Source organism: Pelodiscus sinensis, chromosome 1, assembly GCF_052426305.1.
Source record: "Pelodiscus sinensis isolate ZL-2025 chromosome 1, ASM5242630v1, whole genome shotgun sequence".
Lineage (NCBI taxonomy): Eukaryota > Metazoa > Chordata > Testudines > Trionychidae > Pelodiscus > Pelodiscus sinensis.
In genome coordinates this window covers 340,533,941-340,546,989 of record NC_143052.1, presented here as the reverse complement: position 1 = coordinate 340,546,989, position 13,049 = coordinate 340,533,941, and the positions used below count along the sequence as shown (strand labels likewise).

Below are 13,049 nucleotides of genomic sequence, written 5' to 3'. Positions count from 1 at the left end.
ACACAGAGAGATTAGTGATCACTAATGGTTATTTTGGGGCCCTATGTCCAGCGAGATGTGACAGGGTGCTGAGAGCTTGCACTTGGGGTCAGCACTCTGGTAACTACTAGTACTAATTAGCTTCCCCAGAGAAAGCCTAATTGGATAGAAATGTACCTGATTGCCTGGCTAGAGTGGGGCTATAGAATCAACAAACCTATTATCCCATTAATAAGGAATCTGCCTAAAGGGACACCCACAGGAGTGTTTGAGGGAAACAGAGAGCAAAAGAGACAAAATGCTAGAGGCATCTAGATAGACTTATGTGTAGTGCTGGGGAGGAGCCGGTGGTCGTGGTACATGTAGGTCTCAATGACATAGGGAAGGGTAGGAGAGATGTCCTGGAGGCCAAATTTAGGTTGCTAGGAAAGAGACTGAAATCCAGGACCTCTATGGTGGCATTCTTGGAAATGCTTCCAGTTCCACGCGCAGGACCAGGTAGGCAGGCAAAGCTTCAGAGTCTCAATGTGTGGATGAGACAATGGTGTAGGGAAGAGGGGTTTGGATTTATCAAGAACTGGGGACACTTTTGGGAGAGGGGGAGCCTATACAGGAAGGATGGGCTCCACCTAAACCAGGGTGGAACCAGACTACTGGCACTAAACATTTAAAAGGCTGTAGAGCAGTTTTTAAACTAAGAGATGGGGGAAAGCCGATTGGTGGGGAGATGCAGGGAGACTTCTCTTAGAGGAGAATCCGTTGATAGAGATTCTCTAAGCTGTAGTCAGAAAGAGAGGACAAAGAGACTGAGGCCTGAGGAGGCCTAGATAGTAGTGTTTGTGTTGCCAGAGGTTGGTGGTTTCAGGGAACTGACCTATAGCAAGCACAAACAAGACTTTCTCATATTAAAAGCAGGTGATGGTAAGGTGCCTCATAACCCTGAGAACTCCTGGGGAGTGTCACACAAATGTACTGGGATTCTCTTTGTTTTGCTCCCTTTCTTCTAATTACCTGCAAGGGTTGCCCTCACATAGTTGTTGTCCTTTTCTAAATAACCTCCTTCGGCTGCTCATCCTGGGCAAAGGCATCTTTTGTCCTAGGGTTTGGCTGATCTGCTGCAGAAGAACAGTGAACAACTCCGGGAACAGCTCCTGCACAGTTTTGCTCAACTGCAATGCTGACACCACTTCAAAGATGGCACATGTTGCCTGAAAGGAGAGCATGGTAAAAGAAGAGGTCTCTTCCTAACACTATCACACTCTCTCCCCTTCTGATACCTGCTGGACTAAATTCCCACTCCTGTCACTAACTTGATGAATGACCGAGAGCAATTCACTCCATGTGTGCCTTAGCGTCCCATATCTGTAAAAATGTGTACGACCTATCAAGGCATGTTATGAGTTGCACAAAACATTTGCAAAGCACTGTAAGAAATCTGATTCAAAGACTTTCTAATTGCCAGATATTATTAAGTGAATCAGCCACATACTCTAAATCTGCCATCTGTTGTTCCACAGAAAGCACAGCTGGAATCCAGGAAACAGTACTTCAGAAAAGAAGTGCCCATATGACAATATTATACCACTCATCTAGCTTTCCATCAGCATGTGTGTCACAAGGCAGAGAAATACATGTCTGTCGTCTAACTTACTGTGAGAGGTTCAGCAGCTGCTAAATGCAGGTCAGTTTCTGTCTCTGAGGTCGTGCTTCCTTCTTGGCTTGTTGGAGTCTTTATTCTTTCTATTAGGACCTTCAGGACTTGAGGGGCGAGCAAGGGATCTGTCCCCAGAGATCTCCACAGCTCAGTGGTGTCACTGCAATTTAACATAAGTTATATGTGACCCCTGGAGACTTTTGTGGCTCTGACTATATGCATCATATTCAAGTAAAGAACAAATTTTCTCCTTGACTATGATCAGGGCTCACCAACCGCGCTGTCCGGCGATCTGCGCATGCACAGATCGCCCAAACCTGGCTCTTCCAGGTTACAATCTACACGCCATGGGTGAGTAGATTGTATTATTTGTCAAGCCCTGCCTATGATGAGCAAGTTCAGAGTGCTGTCCTCCTTATATGGTCCTCATGTTTTACATATTGAGTTTCTAGTTACAGAACTAAGTTAAATTACATTTCAGGTTACATTTCTACAGTGCATGACTATTTGGGGATCCTGGAGGTATCCTGAAATAGCTACCCCACATTTACACAAGCAGCCCGTTATTTTGAAATATTTTTCAAAATAATGGGCACACTATTTTGCCATCCCAATAAACTTTGTTGCATGAGGGATAAGGGATGGCTTGAAATAGCACATTATTTCGACATTTGGTGCTGTGTAGAAGCGCCACATTTCAAAATAGGCTATGCAAAATATGATACGCAATTTGCAGAGTGCATATTGTGCATCTTATTTCAAGTTTAGGGTGCTGTATAGACACAACCCTAGTCTTACTGCACCATAACCATTAATGCTAGACTTCAGAAGGAAAGGACACAGAGCTCTAATCACAGTTCCTGTTTTCCTACTTCTCAGTAGATATGGAATCATGAGCATGTGATGCCCAAAGATCTACGGCCTGGGAGACAAGTTGAAGAAAGAAAAATGATCTTCCTACTAACTGGATGTACAACTATGAGAACAAATATTTGTGGCTAGCCCATGACCTCTTCACAAATGGCATTCCCTGGCCTCTATTTGCCAGAATGGGCATGTTCTGTTCACTCCCTATGGGGCACCTGGCATTGGCCACTGTCTGAAGACAGGATCCTGGGCTAGATGGACGTTTGGTCTGACCCACTACAGCCGTTCTCATGTTCTTAGATTCCTGCACTGATGACTGATAATTCAGCTAGGGATGTTTGAATGAAATGATAGATATGCTTACCACCCTGTCTTTAAGTACCAAGAATGACAATTCCATTCCAGCAGCCATACCCTTGCTGATACCAAAAGCCTGGTGCCCTATCCTTGCTAATCAGCCAGGAATTTGGATTTGAAGCTTTCATGCTACCAGAAAACGAACAGTCACTGGCAATTTCCAGGGTGATGTTAGTTCAGGGGTCTGGAGAGGCAAAAGTCCACTCCAGTGATGCCAGTAAAGGGAAGTCTTTAGGATGCCAAAGCAACTATTAATTAATGGAAACAGAATGACACTTAATTTCTCCCTGCACCCACCTTGACATGGTCTTGGACCTTTCTGCAGAAAGACCCAAGCTATTAACCTTTAGGAATTATCTCAAACTGTCTGTGGCTTAAATGAAGCCTTACATCTTCCAGTGAAGCCGTGGGATCCATGGTTACCAAAATGAACACTGTAAGGAGCACTATATACCTGTCCATCGGCAGACGTTTGATGAGGAGGCTGAAGATCACTGCCTCTAGGTGATGGTGACCTAGAATGGACACTGCCTCCACCAGGAACTGCCTCAAGCTACCCTGCTTGATGGTAGGCATGTGAATGTATATTCTACTCAGGATAGCTGGCACCTGGACAGAATAAAACCAGAAAAAATGTCCCTTTTCCATTCTCTCCATTCATTCTGCAGAACCAAAACGTTTATTTAGTCGTTTAGCAATTTGCTGTTCTTGTAGAAAATCCTTCCTTCAAAAAACAAGTATTTAGACATGGCTGCATAGATTTAACCCACAAAAATTATACATATCTCTGCCCATACCTGGCTGCAACACCGGGTTAAGACATGCTGAGGCCCTAAGCTATGTCAAGTTAAAGAGGCCTCATTGCATTTCCAAAAAAACATGTATTATTCTAACAGAAAGGACAATGAAAATAGAAATAATCTATCTATCTATCTATCTATCTATCTATCTATCTATCTATCTATCTATCTATCTATCTATCTATCTATCTATCTGTACATAGGCAAAGAGGCAAGTAAAAACTAGTAATTTGGGGGTATTTTTAGAGACCCCTCATTATCTGAGGCCCTAAGATGTAGTTCACTTAGCTTGTCTCTTGGGGCCGGATATTCTCTTTTTGCATTTTACTCGGAGTCTAATTTTTCCAAGCCTTTCATGGCTGGAAACTGTGACAACAAGATAGACAAATAATCAAGCATCTTCCTTTTCCCTTGGGGTACGGCTACACTAGCTCGTTAGTTCGAGCTAGGTAGGGTAATGAGGGCAAGCAGAGTTGCAAATGAAGCCCAGGATTTAAATATCCCAGGCTTCATTTGCATGTTCCCGGGTGCTGCCATTTTAAAATCCTCCTTAATCCGAACTCCGTGCCCGCGGCTACACGCGGCACGGAGTAGGTAGTTCTAATTAAAGATCCTAATTCCATGAGGAGTAACGGTAGTTCGAATTAGGATCTTTAATTTGAACTACCTAGTCCATGCCGCATGTAGCCGCGGGCACGGAGTTTGGAGTAAGGGGGATTTAAAAATGGTGGCGCCAGGGAACATGCAAATGAAGCCCGGGATATTTAAATCTCGGGCTTCATTTGCAACTCCGCTTGCCCTCATTACCCTACCGAGCTCGAACTAACGAGCTAGTGCAGATGTACCGTTAGATTATCTCTGTCTTCTGCTGTTGATTCCCCCATTGCCTGACTCAGGATAGGAACACAGATGGAATTAACTTCCAATCCCAGGGGGAGAAACAGCAAGACTTGTGTTCACTGCAAATGATGGCAAAGACCTGAAAGCCTGCAGGTTAGCCAGAAAAACCTCTCCAGCTTCTATTTTACCTCATCCAGCATGGCACCTCCACACTCCTTCAGGATGATCTTCATCCACAGACCGGCTGCTGTGGCACAGGAGGGGCTAGCAGACAGCATACGATCCAGTATGGCCTCAATAAAATCTGTGGCTTGTTCAGAGGGAAAGTACTTACTAACCACCTGTGGACAGATCAAAACCAGGAAAGATTGCAATGATAGTCGGCTCCAGTACTTTTAAGAAAGGAGGCCTAAGAGCTGTATAGGAAAATAATGTATTCATCAGCAAATTGCTAATTGGGCTCATATCTGGCAAGGCAGTTGCAATTAAAATTTTCTCTGTAATCTTTCTAGCTACCACATCTCTATTCTACACTAATAATATCAGGTTAGATCTTAGGTTGTACAGTTAGCACAACATTGTATGGGACAAACAGGATGTAAATTTCCAGTTTATATTCTATTATGTACATGACATCTTTTCACAAAATATAAAAATATGCAAAGAGATGCATGCACACAAATATAGGTTCAGGTAAACACACAAGGTGCCAAGACTGGTTTCTCAGCTTGATGTCCCGCTCACATATTTTCCCCCTGGATGGATGGATGGATGGATGTGCGCGCGCACATGCATGGGCATGTTCATGCAACTGTCTGGAATCTGTTTGTTTTTTACATGGCATTCATAGCATATACCTATGAAAAGCATGTTACTGATTACCCATGAATGCCTCACTCCCATAGCTCGCTCCAAGTGTGGAAAGACATCACAAAAGCATAAAACAATCATAGAATCATAGAATACTAGGACTGGAAGGGACCTTGAGAGTTCATCGAGTCCAATCCCCTGCCCTCATGGCAGGATCAAATACTGTCTAAACCATCCCTGATACACATTTATCTAACCTACTCTTAAATATCTCCAGAAATGGAGATTCCACAACCTCCCTGGGCAATTTATTCCAGTGTTTGACTACCCTGACAATTAGGAACTTTTTCCTAATGTCCAATCTAAATCTCCCTTGCTGCAGTTTAAGCCCATTGCTTCTTGTTCTATCCCCATAGGCCAAGATGAACAAGTTTTCTCCCTCCTCCTTATGGCACCCTTTTAGATATCTGAAAACTGCTATCATGTTCCCCCTCGATCTTCTCTTTTCTAAACTAAACAAACCTAATTCCTTCAGCCTTCCCTCATAGGTCATGTTCTCTAGACCTTTCATCATTCTCGTTGCTCTTCTCTGGACCCTCTCCAATTTCTCCACATCTTTCTTGAAATGCGGTGCTCAGAACTGAACACAATACTCCAATTGAGGCCTAACCAGCGCAAAGTAGAGCGGAAGAATGACTTCTCATGTCTTGCTCACAACACCCCTGTTAATGCATCTCAGAATTATGTTTGCTTTCTTTGCAAGGGCATCACACTGCTGACTCATATTCAACTTGTGGTCCACTATAACCCCTAGATCCCTTTCTGCCGTACTCCTTCCCAGACAGTCGCTTCCCATTCTGTATGTATGAAACTGATTGTTCCTTCCTAAGTGGAGAACTTGGCATTTGTCTTAAACTTCATCCTATTTACCTCAGACCATTTCTCCAATTTGTCCAAGTCATTTTGAATTAGTGACCCTATCCTGCAGATTAGTCGCAACCCCTCCCAGCTTGGTATCATCTGCAAACTTAATAAGCGTACTTTCTATATCAATATCTAAATCGTTGATGAAGATATTGAACAAAGCCGGTCCCAAAACAGACCTCTGTGGAACCCCACTTGTTATGCCTTTCCAGCAGGATTGTGAACCATTAATAACTACTCTCTGAGTATGGTTATCCAGCCAGTTATGCACCCACCTTATAGTAGCCCCATCTAAGTTGTATTTACCTAGTTTATTGATAAGAATATCATGCGAGACTGTATCAAATGCCTTACTAAAGTCTAGGTATACCACATCCACCACTTCTCCCTTATCCACAAGACTCGTTATCCTATCAAAGAAAACTATCAGATTGGTTTGACATGATTTGTTCTTTACAAATCCAGGCTGGCTGTTCCCTATCACCTTGCCACTTTCCAAGTGTTTACAGACGATTTCCTTAATTACTTGCTCCATTATCTTCCCAGGCACAGAAGTTAAACTAACTGGTCTGTAGTTTCCTGGGTTGTTCTTATTTCCCTTTTTATAGATGGGCACTATATTTGCCCTTTTCCAGTCCTCTGGACAAGGGAAAATGAATGGTGCACAGCCACTAGGACAGTCACCTAGTGTTTGTTACCTTAGCCATTTTGGAAGATGCTTGAAACAGAGCCTCAGGGTCTGGAGTTGTTAGTGCCTCACGGAGACAACTCAGCTCCTCCTCTGCTGACCCCAGGTTAGTGCACTGACCTAGGATAGAGAAAAGGAGAAAAAGTATGGCAACATTTAATAAAACTGAACCTCTGATCCATAGATAATCATACAGGAGGATCTATGGGGTATGTTATTACCAGCTGTGTGTGAAATTTTGGCCCCACTAAAGCCAATGACGAAATTCTTGTTGACTTTAACGGAGTCAGAATTTTACCGTCAGGCTATGTCTAGACTACATCCCTTTTTCGGAAAAGGGATGTAAATTAGACGTATCGCAATTGCTAATGAAGCGGGGATTTAAATCTCCCCTGCTTCATTAGCATAAAAATGGCTGCAGCTTTTTTCGGCACGGAGCTTTGCCGGAGAAAAGCGCCAGTCTAGATGCTGATCTTGCGGAAAATTAAGCCTTTTCCGAAAGATCCCTTATCCCTCCGAAAAAGGGATGTAGTCTAGACGTAGCCCCTATGTCTGAAAGTTAACAGTAATGGCATGTGATTCATTGTGATTCATACAGGATTAAACAGGCACTGTATTCTGTGTGGAGCATCTTTCTCTGTATATCTGATTTCAGTAGCCACTCTGCTCTCAGTCTCTTTAAGGGAAAGCTGTCCTGCTCTGTCATCTCCCTCTCCCCACCCCACTCTGCAGAGCGGGGGCATATGGGCATATGGCGGGGGAGAGAGTGTGTGTGAGACAATGTGTGTGTGTGTGTGTGTGTGTGTGTGTGTGAGAGAGAGAGAGAGAGAGAGAGAGAGGGACATGCTGGCTGCCAGAGAAATCTTAGAAACAGTGCACTGCCTCTTTAGATAGGCACTCCGTTACTCACCATACTTCAGACTGGAGCAGCACTATTGTATGTGTCCCTCTCCCCAAACTCTGCTCTGCAGAGATGATGACAAGGGCAAAGGGGTCACCCTGACTTCTGCACGTCTCCCTGCTCACCTCCCCTCCACACACCACTAGCAGCAGATAGGATGGAGCAAGGTCGGAGAGGGGCAGCTGAACACATGCTGCTGGCATGCTTGCTAATCAGCTGAGCGCTCCAGACAGAAATTCTGGGGAGAAGGGCAGATCTGGCCTGTGTGCTATATTTTGTCCACCCTCTAATATTTGCAGATTATTTATTATTTGTGCAGTTCTCTTCCAGCAATGTACTTACAAGGCCCCAATCGTTCTGTTATATAAGTGTTGCTAACAAGACAGAAAGAATTACAGATGGAAAAAATGGTCATTACAACAATGAAAGAAAGTGAAGAGTTACTTACACCTGCTCATGGTCTCCTCACCTTGTATATTGAGAAGACAGTTGATACAGTCAACCACCCTCTGACGCGATGTCGTAACTGAATCACAGGTGTATGGTGCTAACAGCCCAATCAGAGATCCAATCTGATGAAAAGTTTCCTGAGGCTAATTTTAAAAGAATGAAGAATGAAAGTTCTCCGGCTATACTGGACATTATTTGCCTTCTTTATTGTGAACTCCATTACTGTACCTGGGTACGGCACATTGGAAAACATAATCCTTGTTGTACATGCAAATTGATGGGGTCTAAATTAGCTGTAGCACTCAAGAAAAATCTCAGAGTCATTGTGGATAGTCCTCTAAAAACATCTGTTCAACATGCAGCTGCAGTTAAAAATGCTAATGGTATGTTAGGAACCACTAGGAAAAGGGATGAATAATAATATGATAAATATCATCATGCCACTGTTTCAAATCCATGGTACACTCACACCTTGAATATTGCAAGCAATTGTAGTCCTCCAACTTAAATAAAGTTAGGTTATAATTGGAAAAAGTTCAGAGAAAAGCAACAAAAATGATATGGGATATGGGACAACTCATACAAGGAGAAGTTAAAAGGACTGGGACCATTCATCTTAGAAAAGAGATGCTTACAGGGGGGTATGATAGAGCCATATAAGATGATCAGAGATGCATGATATGGGTGTCCCTATATCTCTGACTGCCTGGGGCTGGGACTGGACAACAAGGGAGAGATCACTCAACAATTGCCTTGTTCTGTTTGTTCCCTCTGATGCACATAACACCCACCACTGTCAGAAGACAGGCTACATGAACCATTTGTCTGGGGGATCCAGAATGGCCATTCATGTTTTATGTTCTTATCTGATTAAATAGAAATAGAAATTCAACTTTAACAGCGATAGAAATGTAGCTGTGTTAGTCTGGGGTAGCTGAAGCAAATGCAGGACAATGTAGCACTTTAAAGACTAACAAGATTTATTTATTTTTATTTTTTTTAAGATGGTTTATTAGATGATGAGATTTCGTGGGCCAGACCCACTTCCTCAGATCAGGAAGTGGGTCTGGCCCACGAAAGCTCATCATCTAATAAACCATCTTGTTAGTCTTTAAAGTGCTACATTGTCCTGCATTTTGCTTCAACTTTAACAGCCTGAGAGTATAGGAATGCATCTATGACACTGACACAGCCAGCCTATGTGTGACCACAATAACTTAACAAGCGGCACTGCAATTGTATCAAGAGTCTATTTATAAAAAAGATGTGCTTCCTTATACAAGAGCATTTCACTGAAAGATTGTGTTGTCAGAATTTTCACTGACTTGCCCGAGGTCTAAGGAATGTAGGTCGCACTGTCAGATGTAAATATCCAGAATCAGATTCTGGTCTCTGTTACACTTGTGTAAATCCAAAATAATGCCACTGAAGTCAGGGGCATTACCCTGGCTTTACACGAATATCACTGATCAGATTCTAGCTCTAATCCTTCAGTCCAGCTGCATCCTTGAGCATCCAAAGCTCCCACTGAAGTCAAGGGGAACAATCAGCATGCCAGAATGGCAGAACTGAGTCCTAAGTGTTAAGAACTCTCCTTACCAGATTTCTGGTGGACACATCGAACTCTCTGAATACATAGGCGACCATATCCCCTGCTGCACAATTCTCCACACTTCCTGAACTGAGCAGCTTCAGGACAAAATGGAGAGCTGCCATCCTCACCTGCAAGGGTAGAGATTATGCACGAGTTATTATTATCTCTTCTGCATGCAATATGAGACAGGATATGAGAGTCCTTTTGCTTTTGCTTTTATCTCTTTGGAATAGTGGCTGAAGTACAAATGATTAACACATCTGTTATGTAAATTCCTTGCAACACTGGCTACAGAAGTACCATGCAAATGCCAGTTTTCACTTTCAGGTGACACTGTAATTAGGAAAAAGGCAGCATTTTCTCCTATAAATGTAAACAAACTTGTTTGTCTTAGTGTCTGGCTGAACAAGAAGTAGGTCTGAATGGACTTGTAGACTCTAAAGTTTTACATTGTTTCGTTACAGTTAACAAAAAAATATCTACATTTGTAAGTTGCATTTTCACGCTAAAGAGATTGTTCTACATCACTTCTATGAGATGAATTGAAAAATATTATTTCTTTTGTCATTTTTACAATGCAAATGTTTGTTATAAAAATAATATAAAGTGCATAGTACACACTTGTCATTGTGTTGTAATTGAAATCAATATATTTGAAAATGTAAAAAACCACAAAAATATTTAATAAATTTCCATTTTTAATCGCATTAATTTTTAGTTAACTGTGATTAATTGAAACCCTATTAATAATCTCAGCCTAAAAATGTGTCTCATTGCCAGACTCTCCACTGAGTGAAATACTTCCCAGATATTAACAGCAATACCACTATTCCACACACAATCTTACCTTAGCACTCTGATCACTGAGAGCAGATTGCACTGCCTTCACAATCAGAAACTTTCTAACTCTTGTCTCAGGCACTGAAAGATAAGGAGAAGTGTGCAATATAGTATATCTTTGTTCCAAACACTCATGCTCCACATTAGAATGTGTCCTGTGCCCTATTTAAGAGTACTACCAAGCTTCACTCATATACAGAATCAGCGGGGAAAATATAGGACCAGACTCTGATCTCAGTTACACCAGTCTAAGTCTGAAGTATTTCCACTTCTGTAAATAGCACCATCATACTATCCTGATGGAAATATTGTAAGAGAGTTAGACAAATGGAGGTTAGTGAAGTTAGTCTGTGTTTACCACCAGTATAGCAGAATTCGGAATCTATTCTAGAGTGTCTAATACTTATTCAGTCAGGAGTACTATTTTGTTTTTATCTCATTATTATTAACATGCATCCGCCACAAGATTACATTTGTATTTGTACCTTGAAAATATTTTAGGCTACATTCAGCACTTAATTAACCCTGTTGATTTCTGTGTGACCACATGGGAGTTACTTAGCGCAGCACTGGGTCCCTTTAGTGAATTTCCAACCCTCTGGTGAGCATGCATCTAAAAGGGTGTCGCAAGGAGAAGGGAGAAAAATTGTTCTCTTTGGCCTCTGATGATAGGACAAGAAACAATGGGCTTAAATTGCAGCAAGGGAGGTTTAGGTTGGACATTAGGAAACACGTCCCAACTGTTAGGTTGGTTAAACACTGTGAAAAATTGCCCAGGGAAGTTGTGGAATCTCCACCACTGGAGATATTTAAGAGCAGATTGGATAGACACCTATCAGGGGTGATCTAGACAGTGCTTGGTCCTGCCATGAGGGCAGGGGACTGGACTTGATGACCTCTCAAGGTCCCTTCCAGTTCTAATAATCTATGACTATATGACTCTATGTGTTGCAGCAGGGGCAGATGACCGTTTTGCGGGGCCCCGGGCAGCATAATTCCGCGGGGCCCCCCCTTTGCCACGGCGCATGCACAGTGATGCCATGCTCATGCGCGGTGGCACCACGGCGCGTGCGCGGGGCTTTTTGAAGCGCGGGACCCAGGGCGGCCACCCCGCTCGCCCTGCCCTATATCCGCCCCTGTGTTACAGATCCTCTGTGCCCCATTTGCAGAGATCATGAGTATGTTATAGCCCTACCATGCCTGCAAAGCCTTGGTTCTTTAGATCAACCTATAGCAGCTCATGCTTTTAGCTCTGGATGTCCCCAACTCAACCCCCAGCACGATGGCGATGATCGCAGCAGTCACAGTTACTCCTGTGTTACTTACAGTCAGCACCAATAATAGCTGTGAGCAGATTCAGGGATGCCACACGAACAGTCTCATTCTCAATCTTCAGCTGCGAGTGCAGAAATGCTATGAGGTCATCAGGAGAAGAACGGGCTGCAAAGGAAGAAATCACATCCTCACTAACAACTGAAAGCTCATTCTTACCACACCTACAAAAGAAGGAAGTTACAAGGAAACTACTGTGTAATTTGGAGTCTCTTCCCCTACCTAGCAGTAGGATACAATAGCACAGCTCCATTTGATTTTCCATGATGAGCTGCTGAGTTGGAGAACAGATCTGTGGGAAGAAGAGAAGTGATCAAAGGAAAACTAATCAGAACAAGCAACTGAAAAGAAGATGCTCAATTAATTTCTAAGCACTCACTTCCTACCTTTCCAAATAGAGCTCTGAACCCAAAATAAATGGTACTGACTGCACAACAAGAATCAGAAACAATGACCGATACATTGGATAACAGAAGTTCATGCTTTCAAAGTGTTTTTAGCAGCAGAGCTAATTGAATCAAGACTTGACCCTTGGTAACTGGTTCAAATGGTTAATTATTCCACCATAAAAATGTAGGCCTTATTTGCAGTCTGAATTTGTCCAGCTTCATTTTCTAGTTATTGGCTCACGTTATGCCTTTCTCTGCTAGATTATTACATATGTTTCCCCACATAGATATTATAGACTGCAATTAAGTCACCCTGTCACAGGATAGGTCCTCCCCATTTGGATGGGATCAGTTTTTACTATATAACTCTAACTCCCTCTAAGAACTGGCTTATGCTAAAATTGCTTTACAAACTGAGCTGGATTTTAGCTAATAAAATGAGACCACTATCTGCTTATTCTTAAGCCAGCAGAAACCAATAAGGCATGAGAAGGTCTCCGGGCTCTTCACTAGCATTCAAAAGATGTTTATTCTTAATATGCTTCAGATCTGCTGTGCTTAAGCTCAAGTGATACAAGAACAAGTTCCCCTCACCTGGTCGTGCAGAGCACTGCAGATGGCTTG

The 13,049-nt window shown here is 42.7% G+C and overlaps 2 protein-coding genes across 2 annotated transcripts in view; both read right to left on the bottom strand.

Moving 5' to 3' along the window:
- Positions 1–971: 971 nt before the first annotated feature.
- LOC149525986 (maestro heat-like repeat-containing protein family member 2B) lies at positions 972–9,988 on the bottom strand. Its single transcript, XM_089776585.1, has 7 exons — positions 9,870–9,988; positions 8,290–8,413; positions 6,930–7,039; positions 4,686–4,838; positions 3,312–3,466; positions 1,631–1,793; positions 972–1,187 (listed from the first exon to the last, which is right to left on the bottom strand). The coding sequence occupies exons 1-7, from the start codon at positions 9,984–9,986 to the stop codon at positions 987–989; spliced, it is 1,023 nt and encodes a 340-aa protein (XP_089632711.1). The 5' UTR covers positions 9,987–9,988; the 3' UTR covers positions 972–986.
- Positions 9,989–11,258: 1,270 nt separating this feature from the next.
- The window catches only part of LOC149525985 (maestro heat-like repeat-containing protein family member 2A), a 39,343-nt gene continuing 37,552 nt past the window's right edge, over positions 11,259–13,049 (bottom strand). The window contains exon 6 of the mRNA XM_089778658.1: positions 11,259–11,281. Coding sequence (XP_089634784.1) covers positions 11,259–11,281 — 23 coding nt within the window. The remainder of the gene's footprint in view (positions 11,282–13,049) is intronic.